This window comes from Coregonus clupeaformis, chromosome 16 (assembly GCF_020615455.1).
Source record: "Coregonus clupeaformis isolate EN_2021a chromosome 16, ASM2061545v1, whole genome shotgun sequence".
Lineage (NCBI taxonomy): Eukaryota > Metazoa > Chordata > Actinopteri > Salmoniformes > Salmonidae > Coregonus > Coregonus clupeaformis.
Genome location: NC_059207.1, coordinates 43,607,351 through 43,629,411, shown reverse-complemented (window position 1 = coordinate 43,629,411; position 22,061 = coordinate 43,607,351). Strand labels below are relative to the sequence as shown.

The 22,061-nt window shown below is 43.9% G+C and overlaps 1 protein-coding gene across 2 annotated transcripts in view; it reads right to left on the bottom strand.

Moving 5' to 3' along the window:
- The window catches only part of sv2ca (synaptic vesicle glycoprotein 2Ca), a 40,605-nt gene extending 24,172 nt beyond the window's left edge, over nucleotides 1-16,433 (bottom strand). For both annotated transcript variants that reach the window (XM_041901237.2, XM_041901238.2), the window contains exons 1-2: nucleotides 16,097-16,433; nucleotides 2,899-3,698 (exon numbers count right to left, since the gene is read on the bottom strand). In XM_041901237.2, coding sequence (XP_041757171.1) covers nucleotides 2,899-3,505 — 607 coding nt within the window. In that variant the 5' untranslated portion in view covers nucleotides 3,506-3,698; nucleotides 16,097-16,433. The remainder of the gene's footprint in view (nucleotides 1-2,898; nucleotides 3,699-16,096) is intronic.
- Nucleotides 16,434-22,061: the final 5,628 nt, after the last annotated feature.

The following is a 22,061-nucleotide window of genomic DNA, read 5'->3' as shown; positions in this document are numbered from 1 at the left end:
CAGTGAAGTTCTTTGAGGGCCGTCGTGGTATCGGCTTGAGGGGGGATATACACGGCCGTGACTATAACCGAAGAAAATTATCTTGGGAGCATTTGATTGTGAGATATTCTAGGTCGGTTGAACAGAAGGACTCGAGTTCCTCTATGTTACTACAATTACACCACAAGTCATGAATCATGAAATCATGAAACACACACCTCCGCCCTTCTGCTTCCCGGAGAGATATTTATTCCTGTCTGCGCGATGAACTGAGAACCCATCTGGCTGGACCGATTCTGACAGAATATCCCAAGAGAGCCATGTTTCCATGAAACAGAGTATGTTACAGGCCTTGATGTCTCTCTGGAAAGAAATCCTTGCCCGTAGTTCGTCAACTTTGTTAACCAAAGATTGAACATTAGCGAGTAGAATACTTGGAAGCGGTGGGTGGTGTGCACGCCTCCTAAGTCGGACCAGCAGGCCGCTCCGAGTGCCTCTCCTCCGCCGGCGATGTTTTGGGTCAGCCGCTGGAATCAGTTCAGTTGCCCTGGGGAGAGCAAACAAAGGATTTGCTTCGGGAAAGTCGCATTCCTGGTCGTAATGCTGGGGAGTTACCGCTGCTCTGATATCCAATAGTTTTTCCCGGCTGTATGTAATGATGCAAAACACTTTCTAAGCTAATAATGTAAAAAATAATACATAAAAAAACAAAATACTGCAAAGTTTCCTAAGAGCTAGTCGCGAGGCCGCCATCTTCGTCGGCGCCAGATCATTACTCCAGGCTGTGTAAGGGCTATTTGACCAAGAAGGAGAGTGATGTAGTGCTGCATCAGATGACCTGGCCTCCACAATCACCCAACCTCAACCCAATTGAGATGGTTTGGGATGAGTTGGACCGCAGAGTGAAGGAAAAGCAGCCAACAAGTGCTCAGCATATGTGGGAACTCCTTCAAGACTGTTGGAAAAGCATTCCAGGTGAAGTTTGCTGAGAGAATGCCAAGAGTGTGCAAAGCTGTCATCAAGGCAAAGGGTGGCTACTTTGAAGAATCTAAAATCTAAAATATTTTTTGATTTGTTTAACACTTTTTTGGTTACTACATGATTCCATATGTACAATGTAGAAAATAGTAAAAATAAAGAAAAACCCTTGAATGAGTAGGTGTGTCCAAACTTTTGACTGGTACTGTATATTTATTTCTTCACTCTCTCTTCACTCTCTCGTCACTCTCTCTTCACTCTCTCGTCACTCTCTCGTCACTCTCTCGTCACTCTCTCTTCACTCGCTCTTCACTCGCTCTTCACTCTCTCTTCACTCTCTCTTCACTCTCTCGTCACTCTCTCGTCACTCTCTCGTCACTCTCTGCCCTTCCTTGCCTCTCCCCTTTATCCTTCTCTTTTTCCTCACTGTTCTCTCTATCCTCTCCTCCCATCATGACCCTCTCATTCCTCTCTCGTTCCCATGAAGCAGTTAAGATTCCTGTGGGATCCTGTTAGGTCCTAATTTTATTCTGTAATTTAATCAGAATAAAGCATCAGTCTCTGGGATGTTATTAATGTTTCCCTGCGATGGGTCTGCATGGAAACTAAGTCAGCTCAGGTTGAACTAACTAACCATCAAAGCACTGACACCTGTGTTGTTTTTTTTACAAAATGCACAGATATGTAGCTCAGTTGGTAGAGCATGGCGCTTGCAATGCCAGGGTTGTGGGTTCGATTCCCACAGTATGAAAAAATAATAATGTATGCACTCACTAACTGTAAGTCGCTCTGGATAAGAGCGTCTGCTAAATGAATAAAATGTAAATATTCCACAGAAAATCATGGTTTCCGGGTGGGAGGGAGGACTGAGGGGAGAAATGGGTTGGGGTTATCTTTGTATGCATTTATTGTAATGTTTTTGTAGCTGTAACCCCGCTCTGAAAAATAAAAATGACAAAACGAAATAAAAAGAAACACATCTGATGATGATCACCTATACTTGGACAACTGAGCTCAACTCAACAACACAACAGCAGTTAAGTTACTTGTAGTCTTTTTAATGTCGAATGGATACAGCATTGCCATGGCACCTGTAAAGTTCATACTTCACTGTTTGTTGGCTGTAATTAAGTATAATTATCCTGGAAAAGCCCAATTGGACTCCAACAAGGTCAAAGTAACTCCACAATACACATACACTCACACAGACAAACTCACATTCAGCCTGGGTCACCTCATCAGGAGAGGAGAGGAGAGGAGAGGAGAGGAGAGAGAGAGAGAGAGAGAGAGAGAGAGAGAGAGAGAGAGAGAGAGAGAGAGAGAGAGAGAGAGAGAGAGAGAGAGAGAGAGAGAGAGAGAGAGAGAGAGAGAGAGAGAGAGAGAGAGAGAGAGAGAGAGAGAGAGAGAGAGAGAGAGAGAGAGAGAGAGAGAGAGAGAGAGAGAGAGAGAGAGAGAGAGAGAGAGAGAGAGAGAGCGAGAGAGAGAGAGAGAGAGAGAGAGAGAGAGAGAGAGAGAGAGAGAGAGAGAGAGAGAGAGAGAGAGAGAGAGAGAGAGAGAGAGGGAAAGGGACATTAATAAAGGGAAGCAGAGCATGGAGCAGTGAAAGTAGTAGTGCCATGTCTCACTGTGCAGGGGGTTGGCGGCTGACTGATTCCATGTGTGACATTAACACAGGCAGCCCCTGGACACACGTGTCATGTCAGACTTGGTAGTGATGGATTACAGATCTGCAGCCATCTGGACTATTGTGACTCCAAGTGAACACATTGGGAAAACTAGTCCCTCAACACAGACACAGAAACCAACGTACCGTTACACTGTACTCTGTGGACAACAGTAATTTAATCCTGTTGTGATTTTACAGAAGCTTACAGAAACTGCTAAGCACTACTGTTTTAAACACACGCACACGCACACGCACACACACCCCTAACCGCTTACCTAGCCATCCAGATCTGGAGTTGGAGCCACCCAGAGCACACATGTCCGTCTCGGCGCTGGGCAGAACGAACCCCACCACGAACACCTCCACCCCGTCCGACATGAGGGCCAGGCCCAGCACCAGGAACAGCTGCCACTGGAACCTGCCGTGGCCACACTCCTGGATGATCAGCTCATACTGCTGGGCCAGTTCCTCCTGGTCCGCCTGCCTCTCCTGCTCCAGCTCCTTACGGTCTTTCAGGCTGTCTGTGACGGGCTGCCCCAGAGCCACCTGCCCCTCCCTGGCCCGCCTGTCTTCGGCCGCTGGGATTCCCTGGTACTCCCCTTCGTAGATCTCATCTTCATCATCATGGCCCTCTGTGGCGTCGCTGGCGTCACTGGCCTGGTCGTTGTCATTGTAGCCTCCGTCCTGCCTGGGAGGGTTACGGTAAAAGTCATCCCCCTCGTCCACCTCGTCCTCGAAACGGCTGTATTTGCGCTGGGAGTACTCGTCTGTGGCGCTGTCCACGACCTTGTTGACGTTTTTCACAGCGTGCCGCTTGGCCTCCTTGGCGATGTCCTTGGCCCCCTTCACTAAGGAAGTCCTGTTTTCGTAGCTGTCGTCCATTTTAGCTCTGATGGAGGTTCAGGGGTGGGAGTACAGGGGGGTAGGAAGGGGGCGGAGGGGGATGGATGGAATCCGGCAGAGAGGTTTGGGAGCAGAGCAGAGTGGTGGGTCTGGAGATGCAACAGGGAAAACCCTGAAGTCTGCAGTCACCACAGGAAGTTACCCTCACTGGCTGTGGTGTTCATTGGTCAAGCTGTGGAAGAAAGAGAGAGGGGGGTGGGAGAGAAAGAGCGAAAGAGAGAGAGAGAGGTTCCAGTCAGATAAGGTGAATAACTCAGATAGTTTCCACAGCTGCATTCATAACCAGACAAACAGGTGTTGCAGAAAAACAGCACAGACACCAAACTCTCTTAAACATTTGCTCGCTGTCCTGCATGCCTGCTCCTTTTCCTTTTAAACATTTGCTTGAGTGATGTAAAGAAAATGGCTTTGGCCGTATTACACAATTTATATTCACAAAGTATATTACATTTCCAGGAGAGCTCCCCTGTTCTACATTTCATGAGTCTCCTTCAGTCTCAGGCCTTAAACAGAGACAGGAAATGTGCTCATGATCATTCTCTTGGAGAAGAAGCTAATTAACAAGGTTCTGGACAAAATCTATTTGTCTTTAAATAAAGCGCTAGTATATAAGAACAGGTGTGGTGACCCAAGCGGAACCGTAGTGTCATCCTTAAATCCATGCATGAGGAGGATCCATGGGAAACACTGAAGGCAAATGGCCTCTGTGTCACCAGCATAATGTACACACACACGCACACACACACTGTGTGTTCGAAGGAAATTGATTTGGCATGGTCACTGATTTCATACACATGAATTAGGACACACACACACACAATGGACAGGGGGAAACCCTCCCAGTCAGAGGAGGCCTGGGTTGGCAAGAGGGCACCCTCAGCAGGGTGGAAACAACCGAATGGAAAAAAGAGCCTGTGACGCGACTTACGCTTTTGGACGTTAACAAGGCGACACTCCATCTTAACTCCTCCTCCACATTTACTGGATTGGTTGAATAGTGCAGAAGAGAACCTCCCCTCTCATCAGGATCAGAAATAAAGAATTTCCGCTCAGGCGTTTCTTTTACGCCTGCTACATTAGGTTAGCAGGAATGTGACCCCAACATAACCCTGCAGTGATTTATTGTGAATGATCAAAGTGTAAACCAAGACCTACAGTATATCACGGATTTACTTAATCGCCCTGGCTGCACTCTTTCATAATACAGCTGCATAAAATATACATTGCCGATTGGAGGGAAGAAAAAAGTTAATTGGGAACTGTCAAGCAAGGATTTACTAAATTATCCAATGGAAGAAGGCTCTGATTCTGGTGGACTGAGAGGTGTGTCCTTATTTTGTAAAATTATAAATGCTGAAATTGTATATTTTTTCGTATTTTTGATTAACAAGTGTGTGTGTGTGTGTGTGTGTGTGTCTCTGTGTCCGTCCAGTGTGTCTCTGAGCTGCTCTCCACAGGGCCTAATGAACACTGAAGCTCTGTCAGGAGGCCACAAATCACCGCCCAGGCTCCAGCTCCCATAATACAATTTTACTGGGCAAAATGACACTGCTGATTCAAGGTGACTCTGCTAATCCTTTCTGTCTCATTGGCTGGCTTCTGCGGTTAAGACCAACACTCCTTTTATATGTACTGTTCATTTTTCAGTACAATTGACTCCCCTATTGCCTGTGTTATTCATCATTGTGACTAGTAGCAGGGTTCTGTGTGTTACTGCTTTGTCGTTGTCGTTATTGGGATGCTTTTTTTGCAGAGAACCTTAGTTTGATGAACATCGCTGAGCTGTATTACAGAGGATACTCAGGTTAGGTTTAGTTAAATAACCATCTTCAGGGATTTAATATGGAAACCAGTCTCTCTCAACCCCACTGTTATACTGTACTACTCTCCTATTGGAGCCCATTCTGCAGTTTATGTTTTAGAACTCTTGACAGCGAAGCTTGCACTTTTAATGCTTCTGTTATGTGAACTCAGAGTCAGGCGCTGCCAGTGGCTTGTCAAGACTCCTGACAGACTCTCAAGACATTGACGCATCCTAGTGTTTCATGCAGGTCATGAGTTGGGTGATCACACACCTCTAAATGCAAAGTAAGCGAGCACACAAACACTCACACACAGACGCACACACTCTCTCATGCACACTTTCTCTCTCATGCACTCTCTCTCTCTCTCATGCACTCTCTCTCACACACACACACACCGATCACACACACACACAGTGGGTTGTGTGTGTGTGTCCAACATCTGTCTGTCAGAGAGTCTGTGGAGCGGAGTCTAAGCCCCCCTGTCAGTGGTGATGAGGATCAGTGAAGACCTGTGTGCATACCAAGGCCCTCACAGTCCACCTCACCTGACCACCACTGATGAGACTGAGACAGCACAGACAGCCAGACCAACAGGGGCAGTCACACTGCCATCTATCATACCATTCCTACGTCCCTCTCCTCACATCTGATCTGTTTATCACTCCCTTACTCTATTCCCCTTTCTATCCATTATACCTCGCACCACTTTCTTCCGTTCATTTACACCCTTCCATTCAACCTCTCCCTCCACCATCCCCTCGTATCCACCTGTCAAACTAACTAACTAGCTATCACTCCAAACCTCTACCTAGTCTCCTTCAAACATACCTAATTGCCCTAACTATATAAGGCATTTCACCAAACCAGGCCCTATGTACCTTCCTACCTAGTTATTTGTGACGTCATGAACATGTTGTGTACTGATTGAAAAAGGACGTTTTTACAAGTTCTTTTATCAACCAGAAAAATAAGTCTCTACTTGGTTGTAACGCCCCATCTCCACCCCCATCCCCATCAATTCTCCATCTCCTCCATTCCTACCAAACCCAGTTCAGTTCATACTGTGATGTCATCCTGCACCAGGCCTGACAAGGCAATCGACCCCCAGAGATTGCCCTAGTGGGGTACCTCTGTCACGGGAGAGTGTGGACTGGCATACAGAGGGGTTAACACAAGGTGTGTAGCTACCATTACTGTGAACTGAAGGATGGCTGGAAATAGGCCCTCTGGTGGTGCCTCTGCTTTCCTTTAGCCTCTTTAGACTGGGGGAAAAACTCCAGGTCAACTACTGCGTGGGCCCTAACTTCTCCTTGCATTAATCCACAGATAAGTGACCAGATTAAAGATGTGCTTTCAGGACATGGCTTCTGACACTTATACAAAAGTTTTCACAAATGGAAAAAAGTGTTTAAATCACCATTTTATAACTGTTGGTGTTAATGAAGACTTTGGGTTGGCTGAGATCAACAATGCTAAGAGCTACAGATCCATTGGGACCATGATTAGATGAGTATATCACAGAGTCAGGAGTTCCTGCACTCCATTCCATCGGAGTCTAGACTCAAGAGATATAGCTACTAGCTCACAACATTTGTTTTACATTCAATGTATAGCGTTGGCCATGTGTGTCATCAGGAGTGTTGCATGCAAATGGATCTTAGTGCCCCACAGTTAGTTTACAGTGGAGGATAAAAGTATTTAGTCAGCCACCAATTGTGCAAGTTCTCCCACTTAAAAAGATGAGAGAGGCCTGTAATTTTCATCATAGGTACACGTCAACTATGACAGACAAAATGAGAAAAAATTATCCCGAAAATCACATTGTAGGATTTTTTATGAATTTATTTGCAAATTATGGTGGAAAATAAATATTTGGTCAATAACAAAAGTTTCTCAATACTTTGTTATATACCCTTTGTTGGCAATGACACAGGTCAAATGTTTTCTGTAAGTCTTCACAAGGTTTTCACACACTGTTGCTGGTATTTTGGCCCATTCCTCCATGCAGATCTCCTCTAGAGCAGTGATGTTTTGGGGCTGTCGCTGGGCAACACGGACTTTCAATTCCCTCCAAAGATTTTCTATGGGGTTGAGATCTGGAGACTGGCTAGGCCACTCCAGGACCTTGAAATACTTATTACGAAGCCACTCATTCGTTGCCCAGGCGGTGTGTTTGGGATAATTGTCATGCTGAAAGACCCAGCCACGTTTCATCTTCAATGCCCTTGCTGATGGAAGGAGGTTTTCACTCAAAATCTCACGATACATGGCCCCATTCATTCTTTCCTTTACACGGATCAGTCGTCCTGGTCCCTTTGCAGAAAAACAGCCCCAAAGCATGATGTTTCCACCCCCATGCTTCACAGTAGGTATGGTGTTGGCTGGGCTCCCTGCCTGTGCCATTAAACCCCTACAACTCATCCAGAATGCCGCAGCCCGTCTGGTGTTCAACCTTCCCAAGTTCTCTCACGTCACCCCGCTCCTCCGCACACTCCACTGGCTTCCAGTTGAAGCTCGCATCTGTTACAAGACCATGGTGCTTGCCTATGGAGCTGTGAGGGGATCGGCACCTCTGTACCTTCAGGCTCTGATCAGTCCCTACACCCAACCGAGGGCATTGCGTTCATCCACCTCTGGCCTGCTGGCTCCCCTTCCTCTGCGGAAGCATAGTTCCCGCTCAGCCCAGTCAAAACTGTTCGCTGCTCTGGCACCCCAATGGTGGAACAAGCTCCCTCACGACGCCAGGACAGCGGAGTCACTCACCACCTTCCGGAGACATTTGAAACCCCACCTCTTTAAGGAATACCTGGGATAGGATAAAGTAATCCTTCTACCCCCCCCTAATTTTTTTTTACAAAAATACAAATAAATAAAAATAGAAAATTAATTATAATTTAAAAATAACAAACGATAATAAAAATTACAAAAATTAAGACAAATTTTTTTTTTTTACATATTGTAAAGTGGTTATCCCACTGGCTATAGGGTGAATGCACCAATTTGTAAGTCGCTCTGGATAAGAGCGTCTGCTAAATGATGTAAATGTAAATGTAAATGTATTCTTTGGATGCAACTCAGCATTCTTTGTCCTCCAAACACGACGAGTTGAGTTCTTACCAAAAAGTTCTATTTTGGTTTCATCTGACCATATGACATTCTCCCAATCCTCTTCTGGATCATCCAAATGCACTCTAGCAAACTTCAGACGGGCCTGGACATGTACTGGCTTAAGCAGGGGGACACGTCTGGCACTGCAGGATTTGAGTCCCTGGCGGCGTAGTGTGTTACTGATAGTAGGCTTTGTTACTTTGGTCCCAGCTCTCTGCAGGTCATTCACTAGGTCCTCCCGTGTGGTTCTGGGATTTTTGCTCACCATTCTTGTGATCATTTTGACCCCACGGGGTGAGATCTTGCGTGGAGCCCAAGATCGAGGGAGATTATCAGTGGTCTTGTATGTCTTCCATTTCCTAATAATTGCTCCCACAGTTGATTTCTTCAAACCAAGCTGCTTACCTATTGCAGATTCAGTCTTCCCAGCCTGGTGCAGGCCTACAATTTTGTTTCTGGTGTCCTTTGACAGCTCTTTGGTCTTGGCCATAGTGGAGTTTGGAGTGTGACTGTTTGAGGTGGTGGACAGGTGTCTTTTATACTGATAACAAGTTCAAACAGGTGCCATTAATACAGGTAACGAGTGGAGGACAGAGGAGCCTCTTAAAGAAGAAGTTACAGGTCTGTGAGAGCCAGAAATCTTGCTTGTTTGTAGGTGACCAAATACTTATTTTCCACCATAATTTGCAAATAAATTCATTAAAAATCCTACAATGTGATTTTCTGGATTTTTTTCTCAATTTGTCTGTCATAGTTGACGTGCACCTATGATGAAAATTACAGGCCTCTCTCATCTTTTTAAGTGGGAGAACTTGCACAATTGGTGGCTGACTAAATACTTTTTTCCCCCACTGTATATCACAATATATTGCTTACTTGGCCTGAATTCCTGACACAGATCACAAGGCCATTTTACCTTTTTCAAGCAGGTGGTTAGAATGAAAAACAAAAGCTACCTTGTTACAGGAGGAGTTTACAGGTTTCCTGACCCACACCTACTGTAAACACCTCATATATTTTCATGAGATCATAACATCCTATGGTGGATATAATAGCAATGTAGGGGAGGCAATCTATTTAAACTGAAATTATTAATATATTCAGTCTTAGTCATGTTTGACTTGTGAGTGTCCTACCCTTTGAAAGACAAGCGTGGATGGACGGTTTGGCAGTTGGTTTGTTCCATCAGCATCAAAACGGAGAGCGCATGACCTCATCTGCAAGACAGAGCCTGGGACTGGGATGTCTTCAGTTAGGAGATTTCATCAGACACTGATGCCATTACTGAGAGTGGAAGGGGGAGAAGGGTTGGAGAGACGGGAGAGAGAGAGAGAGAGAGAGAGAGAGAGAGAGAGAGAGAGAGAGAGAGAGAGAGAGAGAGAGAGAGAGAGCGGAGAGAGAGAGAGAGAGAGAGAGAGAGAGAGAGAGAGAGAGAGAGAGAGAGAGAGAGAGAGAGAGAGAGAGCGAGAGAGAGAGAGAGAGAGAGAGAGCGAGAGAGAGAGAGAGAGAGAGAGAGAGAGAGAGAGAGAGAGAGAGAGAGAGAGAGAGAGAGAGAGAGAGAGAGAGAGAGAGCGAGAGAGAGAGAGAGAGAGAGAGAGAGAGAGAGAGAGAGAGAGAGAGAGAGCGAGAGAGAGAGAGAGAGAGCGAGAGAGAGAGAGAGAGAGAGAGAGAGAGAGAGAGAGAGAGAGAGAGAGAGAGAGAGAGAGAGCGAGAGCGAGAGAGAGAGAGAGAGCGAGAGAGAGAGAGAGAGAGAGAGAGAGAGAGAGAGAGAGAGAGAGAGAGAGAGAGAGAGAGAGAGAGAGAGAGAGAGAGAGAGAGAGAGAGAGAGAGAGAGAGAGAGAGAGAGAGAGAGAGAGAGAGAGAGGGTAGAATGGTGGAATACAGAGAAAAGAGGGATGTATAAAGAGGGATAGGAAAAGGGAGTGGTATGGAGACAGGAGGATGCGAGGAGAGATATGGAGGTGAGATGGGGAGAGAAGGAGAGGGGGAAAGAGAGTTGAGATGAAAGAGGAGAGGGGATGGCAGGAAAGAAAGAGAGAGGGTTGAAGGGAGAGAAGAGAGGGATGAGTGAGAGAGATTAAAGGAGAGTAAATAAAGTGAGAGAGGAATGGAAGAGCGCTAAGGCAAACTAGTCATGTGGGTACACAGACTGGAAGAAACCTGCTTCAATAGTGCTCTGTAGTGCAGAGTCAACCTTCACAAGGATATTGGGTATAATGGCCAATGGGATATCAGATAACTGCACTCTGTTCATCTTTGGGATTTGTATTACAACATCACCTAGTTCCCGTTTACTATTACTATGTCACATTATAGTTAACAGAGTCACATTTGAGTCAGGGAGAGAGGGAGGATCCAAACAGAGTGTACTGTATGTGTTGTCTCTTGGCTCCCAGTGGACACACACTGGTTCCTGTTTGATCTGAGCGGTGGACATATGGTCACCCAGCCGTGCCAGCCCCTCACTGCAGAGCTAGGAAACACAGAGAGCTCTAACAGAGAAGACGGAGAGCACGCCACTCGCTGCTGGATGCGGCTTTTACACTATAGTCTTTGGCAGTGATTCACCAGCCTGACTCTAGTTTGGAAAGGGACTTCTTTGTACCACCACAAATTACATCAAGAGAGAAAATGGTGAAAATGGAGACACATGTACATTTATGTGTGAAGAGATTAAAGAATTTATGCAGAACAATCTTGCTCTGATAAAGAATAATATTGTGGGTATCCCAAGAAAAATAGTAATACGAAAAACAAGGGGGAAATTCTGTGGTTCAAATGTTAATTGCAGATAGAAAGTGGAGTTCAAAGGACGTGGCTGAATAACATTATTGTACGATGCCAAGTAATTACATTACCAGGTTCAATAATCCCAGATATACAAATGATTTATCTGCAAATTGTTCATTTGCTTAGTGCTTAGACAGGGTTACTTGCATGGCTGACGCACTGGGTCTATTTGGAGGCATCCACTTTTACTGCATTGTCATTGGGCCAGTGTCAATGAACTACCTCTCTCAATGATGTAGCTTTGAGTCGAGAGGGGTTGCTAGAGTGTATGGTCCACCTGGGAGAAAACTATATGGGTTTAGATTTGAGTGACAAAACTATAACGTTCGGGATTGATTGGTGATTGATAGGTTAACTGATTGGTGATTGATAGGTTAACTGATTGGTGATTGATAGGTTAACTGATTGGTGATTGATAGGTTAACTGATTGGTGATTGATAGGTTAACTGATTGGTGATTCCCTTTCCTCTTCCAGGAGCTTTTTCCTGAATCTGAAAGCCATAGCTTACACATGGCATAATTTAGCTGTCAACACCATTAAAAGTCAAGTGAGGATAAAACAAAATAGTCTCTTGTTTTCCACCAACTGACTCCAGACAGACAACACCGCCCATTAAAATCTGTCAAGCTGTTTTGAAGACAACGTAAAGGGTAGGCAGCATGTGTTTTTACTCACCAAAGTAACAACGTAGTATGGTCAAAGACTTAGTAACTTAGTTGTAGTCACGGTGTGGTTAACAATAACTCCAAAAATTGTTATGTTTTGGGGTTTTGAAATATTTATGAACTTATTTTCGGATATCTTCGTCATATGGCGAACCGGTTAGCTACTAGCAATGCTAGAATGTTATTGCATTCAAGACCAACTGTTGGCATTGGTGAGCTACTATGTACATCCACGAAGAAGAAACCAAATACAGTGCATTCGGAAAGTATTCAGACCCCTTGAGTTTTTTCACATTTTGTTACGTTACAGCCTTTTTCTAAAATGGATTAAATACATTTTTTTCCTCACACACAATACCCCATAATGCAAAGTGAAAACAGGTTTTTCTACATTTTTGCAAATTTATGAAAATAAATACCTTTTTTACATAAGTATTCAGACCCTTTGCTATGAGACTCGAAATTGAGCTCAGATGCATCCTGTTTCCATTGATCATCCTTGAGATGTTTCTACAACTTGATTGGAGTCCACCTGTGGTACATTCAATTGATTGGACATGATTTGGAAAGGCACACACCTGTCTATATAAGGTCCCACAGTTGACAGTGCATGTCAGAGCAAAAACCGAGGTCGAAGGAATTGTCCGTAGAGCTCCGAGACATTATTGTGTCGAGGCACAGATCTAGGGAAGGGTACCAAAACAATTCTGCAGCATTGAAGGTCTCCAAGAACACAGTGGCCTCCATCATTCTTAAATGGAAGAAGTTTGGAGCCACCAAGACTCTTCCTCGAGCTGGCCGCGAGGCCAAACTGAGCAATCTGGGGAGAAGGGCCTTGGTCAGGGAGGTGACCAAAAACCCGATGGTCACTCTGACAGCGCTCCAGAGTTCCTCTGTGGAGATGGGAGAACCTTCCACAAGGACAACCATCTCTGCAGCACTCCACCAATCAGGCCTTTATGGTAGAGTGGCCAGACGGAAGCCACTCCTCAGTAAAAGGCACATGACAGCCCACTTGGAGTTTGCCAAAAGGCACCTAAAGGACTCAGACCATGAGAAACAAGATTCTCTGGTCTGATGAAACCAAGATTGAACTCTTTGGCCTGAATGCCAAGCGTCACGTCTGGAGGAAATCTGGCACCATCCCTACGGGGAAGCATGGTGGTGGCAGCATCATGCTGTGGGGATGTATTTCAGTGGCAGGGACTGGGAGACTAGTCAGGATCGAGGGAAAGATGAACGGAGAAAAGTACAGAGAGATCCTTGATGAAAACCTGCTCCAGAGTGCTCAGGACCTCAGACTGGGGCGAAGGTTCACATTTCAACAGGACAACAACCCTAAGCACACAACCAATACAATGAAGGAGTGGCTTCAGGACAAGTCTCTGAATGTCCTTGAGTGGCCCAGCCAGAGCCCGGACTTGAACCCGATCTAACATCTCTGGAGAGACCTGAAAATAGCTGTGCAGTGACGCTCCACATCCAACCTGACAGAGCTTGAGAGCAACTGCAGAGAAGAATGGGAGAAACTTCCCAAATACAGGTGTGGCAAGCTTGTAGCGTCATACCCAAGAAGACTCGAGGCTGTAATCACTGCCAAAGGTGCTTCAACAAAGTACTGAGTAAAGGGTCTGAATACTTATGTAAATGTAATATTTCAATTTTTTATGAATTTGCAAACATTTCTAAAAACCTGTTTTCGCTTTGTCATTATGGGGTGTTGTGTGTAGATTGATGAGGGGGGAAAACGATTTAATCAATTTTAGAATAAGGCTGTAACGTAACAAAATGCGGAAAAGGTCAAGGGGTCTGAATACTTTCCAAATGCACTGTAAATGCATGCAAAAAACTGCATCTCCTCTTGTTCTGTGCGTTTGGCAGTGGTCGAGCTAGCGAGTGTTGATTTCGTTTTCTGTCATCCGTAGCTAGTGCAGTAATACCCACATAGTGCAGTAATACCCACATAGTGCAGTAATACCCACATAGTGCAGTAATACCCACATAGTGCAGTAATACCCACATAGTGCAGTAATACCCACATAGTGCAGTAATACCCACATAGTGCAGTAATACCCACATAGTGCAGTAATACCCACATAGTGCAGTAATACCCACATAGTGCAGTAATACCCACACGGGCGGGGTTACGACTAATTTGTGGCCCAAAAATGAGAAGCTAGCTTTGAAGTGGGACTGGTTTGTCCGGTTGAAGTGAGCAGATTGAAGTAAGGGAACCGTGCGCATGTCTACTGTATGCAGTGATCATTTCACCCCGGAGGACTTCGATGGCTTAGTTTAACCAGTGGATGGCTTAGTTTAACCAGTGGAAGGCAGGATTCAGAATGAGACTGACTGAAACCAGGTGCTGTGCCATGCGTGAATGTGAAGCCTGCAACCTGTTTCCTACCGACCTACCGGTACATCGCGAGTTTCAGCAGTGATGTAGATGAACCGGGTAAATTCAATGTGGATTTACCTCATTATATCGCATTGGATTAGCTGACTCTCCCTCGGCCGGTGAAATGGCCACTCCCTCTGAAGGCCTCTCTTGCTCTTCTTTGGTAGCTAAATCAGCCGTCAATCGGTATTTCTCCACTCTCTCTACATTGTATATGGTGGCTTATTTGTGTGTTTTGTGGGTTCCTACCTGTGCTAGACTAGTTGTTCTCTGGCCTACTACTTAGCTATGTTGACCGTGGTGGTTGGTTAGCTAGGGTAGTTAGCTGTCTAGGCTAGCTAGCAGGCTAAAATAACTAACTTTAGCTGTCTGGCTTTCTGACTAAGATAACTGCAAATACCGGTAACATTATTTGATAACTGGTTAGTTTACTTCAATGTAGCTGTAAGCTAGGTGTTGATAGCAACTGGCTGACTAATGCAGTGCTAAAGTAACATTAGCAGGCTGGTAGGGCTAACTTTAGCAGGCTAGTAGGGCTAACATTAGCAGGCTAGTTGGCTAGCAACCTTGCAAGCTGATTTGTAACAATACATCCATAAAGTATTTGCTTGTAAATTGGCTGAAAATGTAATTGAAACCAGTAGTCATGAGTGCAAACAATTTGGTTTAATTTGAAATTACACATTTGAAGTTATTTCTGTTGGAGTTTTACATTATAGGGAATAGGCTTGCTTGCCGGGTCCTCCATATTACATCACACCCTGACATGACTTAGGTATTCTTAGGAACTCTGATCAGTTTTCTGTAATAAGTCGAAAAATAGAAAAGTGAGGTGTAACTTTGCATTGGGACTTTTGATGCATATACTAATGCAAATCCATATGTTACATGTGGTTAGGTGTATGCTCCCTTCCTTTGAAATGTTGCCAAGCAAGCCTGCCTATGTTTCTCCTACAAAGGACTTTGATGCAGATTTCCGGTTCACTGGCCATGATCTTCGGTAGCCTGCCTATCAATCGTTGCCTTTTCTGAGGTGCAGTCCACGGATGACTCAGTACCCAGCACGCTACTGTACACGCTGCCTCACGCTCTTTTTGGCGGTAATGCAGAGTGCTTTAAGCGCTCGGGGCAACCGGCCATGTGATGGCCTGCTCATTCACCGCAGCCGAGAGCTCCTGTCAGACTTGCAGAGATTTGACACTGTAACAACTATCGACTTCAATTTAAATAAAATGTAATAAAAAACATATATCATGGACATCATGACTTTACTTGGTGGGTCTGTAAAGGTGTAGCCGCAATGTTACATGACTAAAACCAAACTTTTCTCTTTGATGTTAACCTACATTATAGTAATGTATCTGGATGGTTTGAAGCACATTTATTGCACGGACTATGCATAGCCTAAAGAAAAGCATAAACACTCCATTCGTCCAAAAACATCGAGCACAATTTTTTTTGTCAGTATAGTTTCAAAGGCAATGCAACTGAAAAAACTGGTCAACTTCAGACGTAGGCTATGAATGAGATTAAGCAGTAGCTTTTTATTATTAATAAAGTGGGGATCCCTGCCAACATCCTCCTCACAGTTGCACTGCAGTCTAGAATTACGCAATGGAACTTTGCATTTAACAATATCAAAAAGTGTATTTTGCTACATTAGCCTACGTTGCACTTAGCCTATAATGAAAATTATTCTGCATTCCTAGTAAGTCTATATGAAACAATAAAGGAAACACTGTAGGCTAGCCTTCTTGAAAAATACCAATCTCAGCTTTCCCTCAAGAAATCAAACCGCTTACCGTTGTTTAAGGAGAGAGGAAAAGTGGATTGCGCTGGTTGTTAGCCATTGCACCAGGCGAGTTGCTTGTGTCTTATGAATCTAAATGTGCTGGTATCCCGCTGTAGAACTGAGGTAGTTGCTGTTCTCTCTCTGCAGTACTTCAGGAAAGAAAAGAGAGAGAGAGCGAGAGAGAGAGCGAGAGAGCGAGAGAGAGAGCGAGAGAGAGAGAGTGAAGTAGGAGGGACAGGGGAGCGCTAGGAGAGAGTGCAATCAATAATTGTATTTCATTGAGTGGTGCCGGCAATTCCGTGAAATGGAAAAATGTAGTTAGAGGGAGCATGACGTGAAACACTGCGACGGACTGGAGCGCTTGACTTTGGCCGGAGCTGTCGGGAGCGCCGTACCGGCACTTCAATTTGGGGGGGGGGGAATTGCGTACCGGATCTGCATTGAATAGCAATAGGGAATGGGCATTAATTTCCTGTTCCCACTTTGTTCAAGTTTATTTGTCGCTTGTCTGTGAATCTGTAAGTGACAGCAGGCTGTTCGAGATTGTGCAGATAAAAAATGCGCCAACCTGAATGCACATGATGTACTGTTCCAAAATGTCAAATGAGGGTTTGTACGGTCATGAAAAGTCATGGAAATAAATTAAATATTTTTTGTTAATGTAATTCATGAAGGCACACTTTTTTAAATTATCAATCACTTACAATTCTACATATCAGCCATTATCGGAATGACCCTTCAGTGCTTGTCTGTGTGTGCTGCGTGTGTGCCAGTGCGAGTGGGCCGTTGCCGGAGGAGAGAGCGACATTTCAGCAGCAAGTATAAAATAATTACAAGACAGACAGACTAATTAGATATCCAAAACAAAACTTATAGCAGTTATCTCGCTATTTAACTATAGATATAGCTCAACATTAGAGTAGTTGTCGCCTTTCCACCGGGACTGTAGATAGCCTAAATAAATCTGCACCGTTGGAAAACTAGGATTCCCCTCTATTAACATTTTACATTTTAGTCATTTAGCAGACGCTCTTATCCAGAGCGACTTACAGGAGCAATTAGGGTTAAGTGCCTTGCTCAAGGGCACATCGACAGATTTTTCACCTAGTCGGCTCGGGATTAGAACCAGCGACCTTTCGGCTACTGGCACAACGCTCTTAACCACTAAGCTACCTGCCGCCCCAGTAGTCATGTAATTGCAATAACGTTACAAATATTATAAGAATAGCCTAATTGACAAATAACTTGCTGTGCATTGATCTCCCCTGAAATATGAATATTTTAGCCTTATATATTAACATGTCTAGTTAGATACCTTGCTTTGAAGTAGCCTACCGTATCCATTTGATCCCTGATTCATTGAATTAGTTAATCATTTTATAAAGACAAAAGTAATTGGTTGTAATGTTGAAATATTTTATATCAAGGGTGGCCAACCATCCCCCAGGATTGCTACTTGGTGTACAGGCTTTTGTTCAAGCCCTGGTCCAACCACATTGTAGCTTAAACAGCAGCTGCTCAACAGGACCTTGATAATCAGACTTTTCAGGGCTGGCTCAAAAGCCAAGCCTGCACACCCAGGAGCTCTCCAGATGAAGGGTTGACAACATGTGACTAACAGTGCAGTTCTACTTTGTGGGGGGTTAAGTGCCTTGATCAAGGGCACAATGGCAGGAGATGGTAGGCCTTCATGGGATCAGACACAGCAACCTTCCAGTGTCAATAATGCTTACTTTTTAATGTAGGCTATAATAATAGTCATGAAAATGTGGTTAAAAGTCATGGAGAAGTCATGTAAAATGTGTATGAACCCTTAACAGTGAATAATCAGAGGTCTCTATAGCATTATGTCATATGTGAATTTCGGTGAACATGGTCTAATGGACCGACTTGGAAAAAGACAGCTCGTGCACTTTCATCCTAAGTCAAGCACTGCCTATATAGGCAATGCTATGCTTCTGATAAGAAATCACTATTGCGATATGATACTAGGTTTTGATTTCCAGAGCAGGACTCTTTAACAGACAGTTCTTAGATGACTCTAAACAAACACATTTTCTACAGATTTAAGAACATGTTATTCTTCAAATGCATTTTAAAAATGTCATATCTTTCAGATGACAGGCTGAAGATAAATGGCTCCATTTGAAAGGCAAATGAATGGTGCTGTAAAACGTATTGTATGTGCTGAAACGTTTGTGCAGTATAGCCTTGTGTTTATGTTGCAGTGTCTTGCTCATTTGTGTTTAATGGAGTCAGCTTTGTTCTATCCGGCATCGTTCCAAATTCCAACAGCTCGACCAGTTGCAAACCATTGTGCCAAATTATAATTCCCGCTAGTCTCCAACAGCGTGAAGTGTAGGCTAAAGAAAACACAATTAACACTACGGCAATGTTTCACATTCACTTGACAAAAAGGAGTAATTATCTTTCTTAAATATTTGAAAACATATGTAGACCATGGCTGGTATAATGTTGAAAACAAAGTAGGCTAGTCTTTCCAGCGGCAGTGCGTTAGGCTCTGTGTAAATTGTTTGTAACCACGTAAAGCCAACTAGGCGACAACAGATTTTCATACGGCGCTGTCCATGGCCTTGAAAGCCATTCTCGGCGAATGGCCGCTGTCCACGGTCCTGAAATTATTTCAGGGCTGAACTTGCGCCTTAACAATCCATTTATTACCGTGTGTGTGTGTGTGTGTGTACATTCTCAGGCGCATTGCTGGTTTAAATGCACTGATTTGTGCTAATTTATATTGTGTGGGTGAGGAACACCTTATATCCAGCGTAATACATTTATTTTCCCTGGCTCAGCGCCGGCTACTAGTCTACTATAGAATGAAGAATAGCCTACTTACTTACTCCAACAGTTTTCTGCAGGTCCAAAATGGTACTGTTACGTGCAACACGGTTTACTACTACCAGCACTGGTAGGCTAGGCTACATACCTGTTGGTGGATATGACACACTGGATACATGCATTATTGATTACCTTTCTATTGCAGGCAGTCTTCAGACAATTCAGTGAATTAGGCCACAACACACTTTCTCTCAATAAAATAAATGGCTGAATCATGATGAGATACAGTCCTTAACATCTTAACTTCCACTAAATACATTACAAGTAACATTGTTTTGTGCTTGCTTAGTTACAAGTATGCATTCATCAAGTTGACCCAAGTAAAAATATATATACACTGAGTATACAAAACATTAGGAACACGTGCTCTTTCCATGACATAGACTGACCAGGTGAATCCAGGTGAAAGCTATGATCCCTTATTGATGTCACTTGTTAAATCCACTTCAATCAGTGTAGATGAAGTGGAGGACACAGGTTAAAGAAGGATTTTCAAGCCTTGAGACAATTGAGACATGGATTGTGTGTGTGTGGCATTCAGAGGGTGAATGGGCAAGACAAAAGATTGAAGTGCCTTTGAACGGGGTATGGTAGTAAGGGCCAGGCACACTGGATTGTGTCAAGAACTGCAACGCTGCTGGGTTTTTTAAGCTCAACAGTTTCCTGTGTGCATCAAGAATGGTCTACCACCCAAAGGACATCCAGCCAACATGACACAACTGTGGGAAGCATTGGAGTCAACATGGGCCAGCATCCCTGTGGAACGCTTCCGACACCTAGAGTCCATGTTCTGAGGGCAAAAGGGGGGGGTGCAACTCATTATTATTGTTCCTAATGTTTGGTATACTCAGTGTATATGTATACTTACCTACTTATTTAAGCCTTACCTTAGTAGGTTACATCCATTTCCTTTTGTGTCTCAGTGAAGCGTTCTGTCTGGTCCATTCTTGGAGTAACCATTCTTAACCATAGATCAGGCTTTTGCTCAAGTATAATCTAAGACAAACAGTGAGAAGATCATTCAAATTGATTAAATCAGCATAATGGAGAATTTAAATTCTGTGTTGGCATTTAGTGAGAAGCATGGGATTTGCTTTCACTACACGCCAACACAGAATTTTAATTGAGATATTAATACCAGTTCCTCCCTTTCTGCAAACATACACTGTAGGTTGCACCTGCACCAAGTAATGTCATGCAACCTAATGCAGGAGAGTCCATGACCCAAATCTGGTGTTAGTCACCAGAAGAATACTGACTGATAATCAATAAACATGATGCCATGCGTGTCTCATGCTTCCATATCTATAATGATGGCACCCATAATTACTTGGCAGAACATTGAATGAATGTGATTAATTTAGTCAAAGTGTTTCAAAGTATCATCCTGGTCTATCACCGCTCCCAGGTCATTGCACCTTCTTCTCAGAACAATAACATTGAGGGCATAGTGATCAATGTTTACAGTTTTGTAAGGTGTTTCCCTTTCAGCATTGAATATGAATAATACAGTTGACTATACAGTATATTTTTAGCTGATGAAAGTGACTGCAATCAGTCTAGTCATGAAAAGAAAGAGACACTTCAAAAGTAGCTAAGAGCTTATTTTCTTTCTTTCTATACACACAATACAGTATCACACAGATTCTAATTCTTACATATGACAGAATATCACACAAAGATTATATAATACTGCTATATAATTACATAACCAGAGATAAGTAGGCTCTTCAGATGAAGTGTGAGACAGTGAGTGCTGGGCTTGTTATGTCAAATCCTAGCGCTTCTCAAACCCACAAGCTGTGGAGAGAGATGGTCAGAGAGTAAAGTGAGGGACTGATGCAAGCGGCAGCACACTCAGCCATACAGTACTCACATCATTAAAGACCGCAAACCGTTGCAGCAGTACCACAGAGGAACAAGATCCACTGCAGAGAGATGATTATCTGCACAAAACATCCCATTTTATATTCCTCTGTGGGGTTTACCTCTTGTTGTATATGAGATTTAAGCCACTGTAAGATATGATTATCAAAGGAATTGCATTTAAAATGGATTCCAGCAGTTTGAGCTAAATGCAGAGGTGTAGACGGTAGCACTGGAATGGTAATACTGCCAGGAATTGGTGGTATTATGTTGATATATTTCTTATTTCTTTGGTTTGAATGACAAGAAATGTAAAGAGTGCTGACACAGGTTATATCCTGTACGTGCATTAAATACCATCACAGAAAGACCCCACATGCAGAAAGGCATTTATACACACAGATGCACTCACATGCATACATACTGGCACAGACACATTCACTCACACACTTACAAAAGAGAGGCATCTCTCTTTGTCCTCTGATTTGGATGATTCACAGGAGTGGTGACCTGAGGCTGGGGACAGTCTCTGCTTTTCATTCAGAGCTGGAAGACAAAACCTCCTCGGGCCATAAGACTCCATTTACTACTGCTGGAGAGCCAAGGAGCACTTAGCTTAATGTACGGGTGAGCAGCATGACCCTCACACACACACACACACACGCTCTGACGCACATGGCCATTGGCCACACACACATCATCTTATCACATATGTATTCATATTTCAAAGAATCCTACTTACGCAAAACATGCCCATACACGTAGATACACAGAGATGCACATTAGCAGCCATTATCTGCGAATCAAGAGTTATAGTGGGGGTGGACTAGTGCAGGAGTCTAGTCATAAAGTGCCTTATCTTTGTACAGACAGCAATTTAGACATTGATGATAATAGTTTTTGCCTAGTGGGAGAAGTAACTGACTTAGCTCCCCCCTCTCCACTCCCTCATTTCCTCTCTTCTTCTCCTACCTTAGTTATTGGTCAGCTGACCTTTAGCCCTCTCTTACACAGTTGCCAGGGAGTGTATACTTACATTATATGAATGGAGACAGCGTTGTCATATTTACAGGCACAAGACCGTGAAGCCAACACCAGTGATTATATGGGAAAGGAGCATCACGAATGCAAAAAGACACTGGTGTTATTGCCGTAGTGATGTGATAGATGACTGTAGCCTGAGTGGGATGTCCAATATCGCCAACATGTAATCAAAACTAACATGAAAACAGCAGGAAGCTAAGAAAAGC